The sequence below is a fragment of the Eutrigla gurnardus genome (genome assembly GCF_963514095.1).
Source record: "Eutrigla gurnardus genome assembly, chromosome: 20".
Lineage (NCBI taxonomy): Eukaryota > Metazoa > Chordata > Actinopteri > Perciformes > Triglidae > Eutrigla > Eutrigla gurnardus.
In genome coordinates, this window is record NC_139931.1 from 1,222,296 (window position 1) to 1,232,241 (window position 9,946).

The following is a 9,946-nucleotide window of genomic DNA, read 5'->3' on the forward strand; positions in this document are numbered from 1 at the left end:
GAAAGATCCGTTCATCCAGATGTACGAGGAGCGCTCGGTGGACGTGGCGAGCTACGTGTGCCGGCTCATGGATCAGATGCCGACGTCTCCCAGCTCACCGATGTACATGGACTGATACAGCATCAATAAATAATATACACCAGTCTGCAACAATAAATACGTAAATATTGATAATTTAAAGAAAAAAGAAAAAGTACAACAAAGTAAACGAAACAGAAATCCTTGTGTAAATTTGCTTGGTCCCCTTATTGCAGTGTTTAAAAAATAAAAGAAAAAAGAGAATTGTAAAGCCTAAAAAAAAAGAAAAAAAAGCACCATTTGCAATAAAAGTGGTGTGATTTCAGTCCTGTCTGTCTAATATATCAACACTTCTGTTTCTCTCTTGTTCACAAACAGACGCACACGTCATGTAAGTATAATAGCAGCTGAATCAATCATGCGTGTTGATGAGGACACATCTCAGTGGTTAGTACAGTGATTTCAGAAAAAGAAATATATAAACGTGGAACTTGTATTTATAGAACGGAGATTCTTCGACATACTGGAATCGTGCTCTCTTTGTGAATCGTCCCACCTCTCTTCCATGTGCGTAACTGAAAGCATCGTGTTTAGTATCTTAATGGAACTTTGCTTCTCTGGGTTATAAAAAAAAAAAGCAGTTTAAAAAAAAACATGTCGGTGGTCGGAATCATGTCGGTGCTGAGAGGCTGCTCGATGTACAGTGGACTATCTGTGAATAAAGGAGGAGAAAGGAAACCCATGACCCGTCTCTTTTTATGGCACTCAACATCACACATATTTGTTTTAGCACTTTAGTTTGGGGATTTGGGAGAGATTTTTTTTTAAATAATTGTTTGGATTGTCTTGAAACATACAGAAATAACTAAATAACTAGTTTAAAAATGGCCTTAGTTCCCCTTTAAAAGGTTTTAAATCTGAAAGATCGCACACTAATATATGAATATTTTTACACAACTTAATTTGAGTCTCATTGATTTTTTTATTTATTTGATTTTCCACATGATTAATAAAATAATGATAACAAAAAATAGTATATAAATAATAATTTAAAAGGTAGTGTGTTGTAAAATAATCATGAGGCTATTTTTCATCTGTAGTCGCTGGACTAATATAACACAGTCACCCTTAAAAAATAATATTTAAAAAATAAGTAATAATTATAATGTAAACCATGCAACACAAAGGCTGGCATGCAAACAAAAAACATTATACATCATTATCAGACTCTATCATGCATATAATATAAAATAAATAAAAGCAAAAACACAATAATTAAAATGATCTCACACAGAGTACTAATTAATATTATTATAAAATTGTTAAATCATTTCTAAATTAACTATAATTCTCTAATAGTTGTGTTATTGGATGTTAATAAACAACCAGCAGACTCAGCATCTGGACCACACAGTTGACTTCGTACTATCCCCGCCCCCTTCCTTAGAACGTCGCTGTGATTGGTCCGTCCATTTATATATAATTCCCACGCACCAATGAGCGGCGAGGCTCGCCAAACGTCATCATTAGATGCCGGAAGAAGTGTCACATGTGTCAACCAACCCTACAGAGTGCAGCCAGCTACTTTTAGGTAATCAATGAGATTATTTTTTAAAAACGGTAAACATGTATAAATAAGCGTTAATCGATTAATCGTCGCTGATTGGTTGAATGTATTGCGGGCCTGTTTATTATGAATACGGTGCATTCGAAGCTCAGGACCTTCACGCTGCTGTGTTTTAAAGGCAGAGCTCTCTCTGCTCGTCCTCCGGCTGTCCCGAGCTGCGGTTCTCCTCCCGGCCGGACCGTCTCACACTTCCTCCGGACCATGTCTGCTAACAATGCTAACAATGCTAACAACCCGCCGAGGAAAGCCAAGCCGAAGGAGCCGCTGCGGCGCCTGAAGACCAAGGAGAAGCGGGGCCAGCGAGGCGACGTCCACGGACCGTCCACGGTGTACGTGCAGGTGGTCGGTGCCGGGAGCAGAGACGGTGCTGCGTCACTCTACGTCTTCTCCGAGTTCAACAGGTACGTCACGTGATGGAGCTCGGGCTTTTATTTTGAAACCTAAAATACTTTTCAGGAAGGCATCAATAAAACATGAGAAATATAGTAATAAGGCAACTCTATTTATATAACCATGCAACAATAAAACAAATCCTCCCTAACCTGACCTTTATGGATCTATAACACTATTATACATGGACTTATTATTATTTATAACAGTTTATTAAACTCTTCTTCTTCTCCTTCAGATACCTGTTCAACTGTGGTGAAGGAACACAGAGACTCATGCAGGAACACAAGTAATCTGGTTTTGATTTATTGTCGTTTCATTATCGCGGTCAGAAAGAAAGGAGATGATTTCAGTATTTTTAAATCCTTTTTTCCTCCCGGCAGACTGAAAGCTGCTCGGCTGGACAACATCTTCCTGACCAGGCTGAGCTGGGAGAACGTGGGAGGTTTATCAGGTCGGTAACATCCGCGGATATGCAGCGCCGCTCGGCTGATTCTGGGTCGCTTTGTTTGCAAAGAAAACACACAAGAAGCTTCCGAGCCGGCTCAGTGAGAGACGAGCTGCTGGAGCGTTTAGCAGCTGAACAGACCGATGTGTCCCTCAGGGGCCGGTGGAGACCAAAACCAGGGCCACAAGTCATGTGATAAGTTGGTTTTACTGGTTTAAATGGAAGTCTGACCTCTAACAGATCAACACATTTCAATATGAATGTGTATATAATCGTTATTTTATTGATTGACAGAGTTTGCCTGGTAATAATATCCAAAATCGAATTAATAAAATCAGTTTGAATCAAATTAGAATATTTGATGCTTCAGAATTAAACAGTGAAATTGAAAACAACAGAAAAAAACATGAGAGAATACAAATTATATAAATGTATAATATGAGTGATGAACAGTGTGAATATGTGGTATATTAATAAAATAACAATTAAACAACTTAAATATAATAAATTGAATGAAATAATGTCTATAAATTATTTATGTATGTTATATTATTTAGACATAAAACTTCAGCAGATCTTTATTACAAATAAATGAATAAAACTGTCACCACTAATAGCTTTTGCTCCAACATTCCTACATGAACACATTTCTGTTTAGCTGCTGATTCCGATCGATCACATCGATGACTGAGTTTATTGATCTCTGCAGGAATGATCCTGACGCTGAAGGACACCGGCGTTCCAGAGTGTGTTCTCTCCGGACCGCCACAGCTGGTGAGGAACTCAACCCACACCATGTGACGTACGTCTGCAGCTCCGTTTTAATCTCTTCTTCTTCTTCTTGTTCTTTAAAAGGAGAACTACGTGAACGCCATCAAGTCGTTCTCCGGGCCGCTGCAGGACATCAAGCTGTGTGAGTTCGCCGAGCCGAGTCGTCGTCTGTGAAATCTCATTTAATTCTGATGACCTTTTCTGTGTCGCAGCGGTCCGACCGTACACCGAAGAGACGCACGCCGACGACACCATGACCGTCCAGCAAGTGCCCATATTTGGTCAGTGTTTCCTGCTAACAGGAAGAACAATGTTTGTTTGTTTTTTGGCTGACTTCCTGTCTTCACTCCTCAGCCCAGGTGAAGGGCGCCGGGTCGGGAAGGAGCAGCCCCCCTCCCTCCCCGAGGGGGGGCGGCGTCCACGGCAACAGCCACGGAGACGGTTCAGGTGAGTCCACCGTCGACCCACAATGCAACACTCTGTGGATATGCAGCCGGAATCAATCAGCAACGTTTGTGTCTCGTTTCCGTAGGCGACGGACGCAGAGTGACGAGGGATACGTCTCTGGTGGTTTCCTTCGTGTGCAAGGTCGTGACCTTTTAGTCATGTGATCATCCTCCATGTGACTCTCTCTGTCTGACGTCGTTGTTCTTCTTTCACAGCTTCACCCAAAGAAAGGAAACTTCCTGGTGGCTGAGGCGAAGGAGCTCGGTTTGCCCGTGTGAGTGAACTCGACCTGAACCGATCACGTATTGATCCGTTATCAGGGATTTAAAATACGGAGCATTTCACTGATTTCTAATTGACGAGCTGTGAATGAAAAGATCTGATTCATACAGATATAAGCAAATGTTATTAGTTATTATTCTTATTGGTTTGAATTATTTCTCCCTAAATGTAAATATGCTGAATAATATAATTATTATAGTATTTTTTGCTCTCTTTATGTAATTATTAATTATTATAATTGGTTTGAATGAATAGTTTTCATGACTTTTTTTCTCTCTAAATTTAAATATGCTGAATATTATAGCTCTCTTTATGTATCTTTATTATTATTAGAACACTATTTTCTTCTTCTAGAAACCATTAATTTCTTTTTGTTGTTATTGATGAATTATTTTGTTTTAATTGCTTTAATAGTTTGCTCCATCAAATAATGAAATATATCTTCTCTGACTTTAAATCTGTTGTATTAAAGTTAAAGTCCAGGTAATTAATATCCGGTGTTTTCTCGCCACAGCGGCACGGCGGCCATCGGTCCGCTCATCGCGGCTCTGAAAGGCGGCAAAAGTGTCACATATGAAGGCAAAGAGGTGAAAAGACTCTCCGGATGATTTAAACTGGTCGTTGTCCGGCTGCGGATCTGAACCGTGTCTCTGTCGTAGATCCGACCGGAGCAGGTCTGCACCCCCACAGACCCGGGACCGGTCTTCATCATCGCCGAGTGTCCGTCTGAGGAGTTCGTCGACGCGCTCTGCACCAATCAGCAGCTGAGACGGTAGCGTTCGATCATCACACGGATATTGTTCATTGTTGATCTGCCTCGTGTTTAAACGCAGCGTTGTCCCGTAGATACCAGACAGGGGGGTCGGAGGACTCGGCTGCCTTGGTGGTCCACATGACTCCAGAGTCCGTTTTAGCCACGGATCAGTACAGACAGTGGATGGAGAGGTTTGTATCCGCCCCCCCTTTTATGAGACCAGATCCCTTTATGGAACCAGGACTGAAGTTGTCTCTGTGTCGTCCTGCAGGTTCCCGTCCTCAACAGAACACCTGATCCTCAACGAGCAGGTCTCTACGGTCCACAACGTCCGGAGTCACAAGATCCAGGCCCAGCTGAACATCATCCACCCCGACATCTTCCCACAACTCCAGTTTTACCAAACAAAGGTAAAAATAACGATTGCTTTTTATATTTCTGTAAATTCAATATATTTATGAAAAGGTGTGATTGTAAATATTAAACTCAAATCGTCAGTGTTGTGTAGAAATAATTAAACACTGATATCAAACAGAACTTCACTTAACGAATCAAACAAAAACAGAAATAAAAGCTGCAAACCTGCAGGAAACAAATTGAAATAAAAAGGAGAAATAAAAAGGAGAAATGAGGAACAAAAGATTGGAAAGAAGCCGATGAAAGAATAATTAATTATCCTGGTAAATTAAAACGAGCCTCCGTCAGGAAGTAAAGCACATTTTTTTATTCACAAAGTGATAAACAAACCCCTTGTCTGTCCTCCCAGGATCCCCGGGCCGGCCTGCAGGTCTCCCACGTCCGGGCCGAGTGTCTGCTGAAGTTCCAGCTCAGACCCGTGATGGAGTGGCAGAGGTCAGCTCGTCCTTCAAACCCGCCAATTTAAACCGCCGTTCCTGCAGCTCCGTCACAGAAACCATCTGGAACGGACCGCTGCACTCGCCTTTCCTCTCCTCCTTCTCTCATCCTTCTCTTTTCCACCTCGTGTGTTTCTGTCAAGTTGCCGCAGCGGCGCCTCGAGGTCGGCGTTGTTGTGCGGTGCAGCGGTGTGTGTCCTCCTCACTCTGTTTCTCCTTCGTTAGAGACGCCATCCCCTCCTGCAACACGGCCGAGTTCGTGAGAGAAGCTTCCGAGGTCCCGGACTTCCTGGAGGAAGTGGACAAGATCCGCTCCGCCGCCGCGGCCGCCGACACTCAGCTTCCTGGTGAGTTGTCGGCTCTGATGCTCTCCGGAGGGAAGTTTGTGAAGTTTATAACCCAACAAAAGTGTTGTTTTTTCTCTCTGCTGCAGCGGAGGCTGAGAAATACCCCGAGGTGGTTTTCCTGGGAACCGGATCGGCTCTACCGATGAAGATCCGAAACGTCAGCGGAACTTTAGTTAACATCAGGTTTGAATCTCAGATTTCATTTTAAAACGCGTGAAATGGTTGAAATGAAACTAAATCTACATGAATCACATATACATACATATACAACACATACACAATTACATGAAAACAACCGAAAATATCCAAATATCGTTACGTTGCAGATATAGAATTAAAAATGTCTATAAATATATAAATCAACAATTATTATTTTAATGCCTGTTTTAATAAGCAACACAATTTAATATGATATGAAATAGCCTGAAAAACGTTGAAGATCTCTGATCTATATTGTCAAACCTGTACGTTTATTGCCGTTTCTTGGTTTCAGTATTTATTTATTCATTTTACACAATTTAAGCCGAGGACGTGAGAACACGAACAGGAAGAAAATAAATCTTGTGTCTCATCAGGAGCCTCTTTTCCTGTTTATCTGCAGTTCAATCACCTATTAATTAAACCAAGATGATATTAACATTTTAAATGCTGCCACCAGGGGGCAATCAAGGCGTTTTTGGCTTCACTTTTAATGAGCTGTTGCCATTCAGAGTAGATGAGAGATGTGAGATAACGGCGACCCTTTAATATATGATGTATTTATATAAACATGTTGTGTTTGTGAAGCGCGAGTCAGTCGCTGCTGCTGGACTGCGGCGAGGGAACCTTCGGCCAGCTCTGCAGACACTACGGCGCCGGCGTGGACGAGGCGCTGGCCAACATCTCCACCGTCTTCATCTCTCACATGCACGCCGACCACCACACGGTAATCAGCCGCTGCTCCACGCCGCGGGCGGAGACGTGGAGGAGCACTGGTAACATGAACTCATCTTTGTGTCTCAGGGGCTGCTGATGCTGCTGTATCAGCGGGAACGAGCTCTGGTACGTATGTTAGAACATAATATGTCGTTGTTGGCCTTTAAACGCTGCTGGGATGTGAGCAGAGTGCATGAAAGAAAATGTTTTATGTATCTTTCAGGACCTTTGCCTCACTGAGAGGTCGTCCTCTTCAGAATAAAATCCTTTAGAGCAACTTTACAAAGAATATTCTACTTTTATTCTTGTAAATGTCCGACTTCTCCAACATGACATTTTCTAAAATATTGATATATTTAAATATTAATATATTATTAAAATAACGGAACGTTTTTGTGCGTCTCTCAGACGACGCTGGGAAAGGCGTTTGGTCCGGTCTACCTGGTGGCTCCGGTCCAGATCATGGCCTGGCTGAACCAGTACCACGATCACTGTGAGGAGATCCTCCACCACATCAGGTACGCCTTTATTATGATGATGTTTCACCAGCTCGCCAACACGGCCGTGGATCTTATTTTTGTGTGTTTTTTTCTGTTTCAGTCTCGTCCCGAACAAAGTCCTGTGTGACGGCGCCGACTTCCCCAAACCGAGGACGGCCTCGTTCATCCAAGCGCTGCTGAAGAAGAACGACCTGGAGAAGGTGTTTGTTTTTAACTTTTTGTATGTATTGTTTATTTAAATGCACTCATTAATTGTTTATTTCCTCCCGTCTCAGTTCCAGACGTGTAACGTGCGTCATTGCAAGAACGCCTTCGCCTGCAGCTTCACCCACCGGTCGGGCTGGAAGCTGGCGTTCTCCGGCGACACCATGCCCTGCGACGACTTCGTGCACACCGGTGAGTCCAGCACGCCGCTTACATCAGCACGCCGCTTACAGCCCCTCATAGGTTTGGATCCCAGAGCTCCAGATGAGGTCAGACCGACTGTCTCTGAATAATTGATCAGATGTGTCTTCGGGCTTTCCATCACTCTCGTGGCCGCAGCCTCTCGTAAAAAAGAAAAGAGGAAGCTTGCTGCGGGATCTTCTCCAGTTGCTCGACTGGATTCTGTCCAAGTGGAGCGTCCCGGAGACGCCGAGCGTTTCCCCACGCCGCTTCATTACAGCGGACCAACAGGGCGTGCCCGTCCTCCATCTTCTCTGCTTGGTTTTATTAGTGTTTTATTCTGAGGATGGAACCGGGGCGTTTTGTACTTAATGTATTGAAGATTGTGTATTAGTATGGAATAGAGGGAGGACCAGAAAATCACAGTGCTTCTTCATTTTCCAACATTTATTTACAAATGTATATCCGTTATGGGCTATTCTATCCATTTTATTTATTTAGAAATAAAGTATATTCTATTTATTTCATTTGTTTGCAGGGAAGAATGCAACGCTGCTGATCCACGAGGCGACGCTGGAGGACGGGCTGGAGGAGGAAGCTGTGGAGAAGAGACACAGGTGAATACTGCTTTTATGTTTCCCCGTGAACCTCTGTATTAAATCTCTGACTTCACCCTCCGTCTTTCCTCCGTCTTTCCTCCATCTTTCCTCCATCTTTCCCCGACAGCACCACCTCGCAGGCCATCGGCATCGGCATGAAGATGAACGCCGACTTCATCATGCTGAACCACTTCAGCCAGCGCTACGCCAAGATCCCGCTCTTCAGCGAGGACTTCACCGACAGGGTGGGCATATCCTTCGACCACATGAGGGTGAGTCTCCATGGCAACGACGCCATGACACCACTGCATTGCACTGATCGAAGCACATTTAATCATTCCTGATGTACATCAGGAAACTTGGGTTTTAAATTCCTCAAACATGAATTAATTATAAATACACAAAACCTCATGGGTGCACTTTTTCCATTCACTCTGGCTTCATAAATGTACCTCCATAAAATTTGCAAAAATACTACCATAGTAGAGAAATCATCTCAAAGAATACTTTTAATTTGGCTAAACCATCCCAGTGGAAGTTGCGTTGTGGTTGAAAGCTCAGGGTAAAGACTGTAAATCAACCTTGAGTTGGGTGTGTCTAGTTCCAAGGTCAATAATGTTTGTTTATTTGGCAATAAAAAAAAATAATAATTGTTGCCTCGTTTAAAATCCTTATTCTGTTCAACTTTTAAGGCTTGAAATTGTTAAAAAAAAAAAGAGGTAATTTCAGCATCTAAAGCTGTTTTTGGACAAAGCTGCTTTACTATAAGATGCAACTCAAAGTGCTTTGAATGAGAAATAAAAAGGGCATTTAAGAGGAGAGCTTAAAAAAACAAGGAGATAAAATGATGCTGTTTGAAAAGGGACGTTTTTTTTATTTATAATTCACACCTGTTTTTTCTCTCTTTGCTCAGATTCGCTTCGGGGACTTTAAAATCCTCCCCAGGCTCATTCCCGCACTTAAAAGCCTTTTCGCCGAGGAAATCGGAAACATGGAGGGGAGACGCGAGCGGAGGGAGCTGAGGAACCCAAGAGGAGGCGAGGATGCAACGCCAGACGTGAGCCGAGGTACCAAAAGAGACCAGGAGGAGGCGCCGACGCCCAACGTGGAGACGAAGAGGCTGAAAACCAGCTGAACGCGTCATTCAACACAAACCAGACTTTAACCAAGAGCATCCTCAGTTCTTTTACTCAAACCAATGAGTTATTTTATTTTATTTCTGTGTGGTTTCAGAGGAAATGCATGTTTATTTGCATTGCAGCGCATAAAGCTGAGCTATGAATATAGTTTGTTTCATTAAACGGAATAAAGCGATGCCACTCATTCAATAGTTCACAATCACTCAACATGTGAATCAGCGGTTCACAACCTTTTCTTTTTGTAAACAACACCAGCTAATGTAATACATTTTCATTTGAATGGATTTCAATTCAGATTTACACATTATTTTCTTATTGTCACAATACAGATATATCATTACATAAATATTTTTTACAATACACGATGATAGAGTATTGAATGGATTCCAACCAGGAAGCGACTCAAAACCACCACAAAGAGTCTCTTCAAAGAGACTCGAAACAACTTCAAAACAGACTCGAAACAACTTC

The 9,946-nt window shown here is 42.6% G+C and overlaps 2 protein-coding genes across 8 annotated transcripts in view; both read left to right on the forward strand.

Annotated features, from left to right (window-relative positions):
* Nucleotides 1–754, forward strand: part of map2k4a (mitogen-activated protein kinase kinase 4a) — a 9,373-nt gene extending 8,619 nt beyond the window's left edge. For 4 of the 7 annotated variants that reach the window (XM_084036719.1, XM_084036721.1, XM_084036723.1 and 1 more), the window contains one exon: nt 1–754. This exon is cut by the window's left edge and continues 2 nt beyond it. In XM_084036719.1, coding sequence (XP_083892845.1) covers nt 1–115 — 115 coding nt within the window. In that variant the 3' untranslated portion in view covers nt 116–754. The other 3 variants (XM_084036720.1, XM_084036722.1, XM_084036724.1) reach the window with 2 other exon arrangements.
* A 780-nt stretch (nt 755–1,534) lies between these two features.
* Nucleotides 1,535–9,659, forward strand: elac2 (elaC ribonuclease Z 2). Its single transcript, XM_084037414.1, has 25 exons — nt 1,535–1,609; nt 1,764–2,046; nt 2,274–2,324; nt 2,419–2,489; nt 3,193–3,257; nt 3,339–3,396; nt 3,467–3,535; nt 3,609–3,701; nt 3,787–3,842; nt 3,917–3,975; nt 4,498–4,570; nt 4,643–4,755; nt 4,830–4,928; nt 5,009–5,147; nt 5,504–5,589; nt 5,817–5,938; nt 6,025–6,121; nt 6,725–6,863; nt 6,941–6,979; nt 7,262–7,371; nt 7,454–7,553; nt 7,629–7,749; nt 8,276–8,354; nt 8,464–8,608; nt 9,250–9,659. The coding sequence occupies exons 1-25, from the start codon at nt 1,549–1,551 to the stop codon at nt 9,469–9,471; spliced, it is 2,550 nt and encodes an 849-aa protein (XP_083893540.1). The 5' UTR covers nt 1,535–1,548; the 3' UTR covers nt 9,472–9,659.
* Nucleotides 9,660–9,946: the final 287 nt, after the last annotated feature.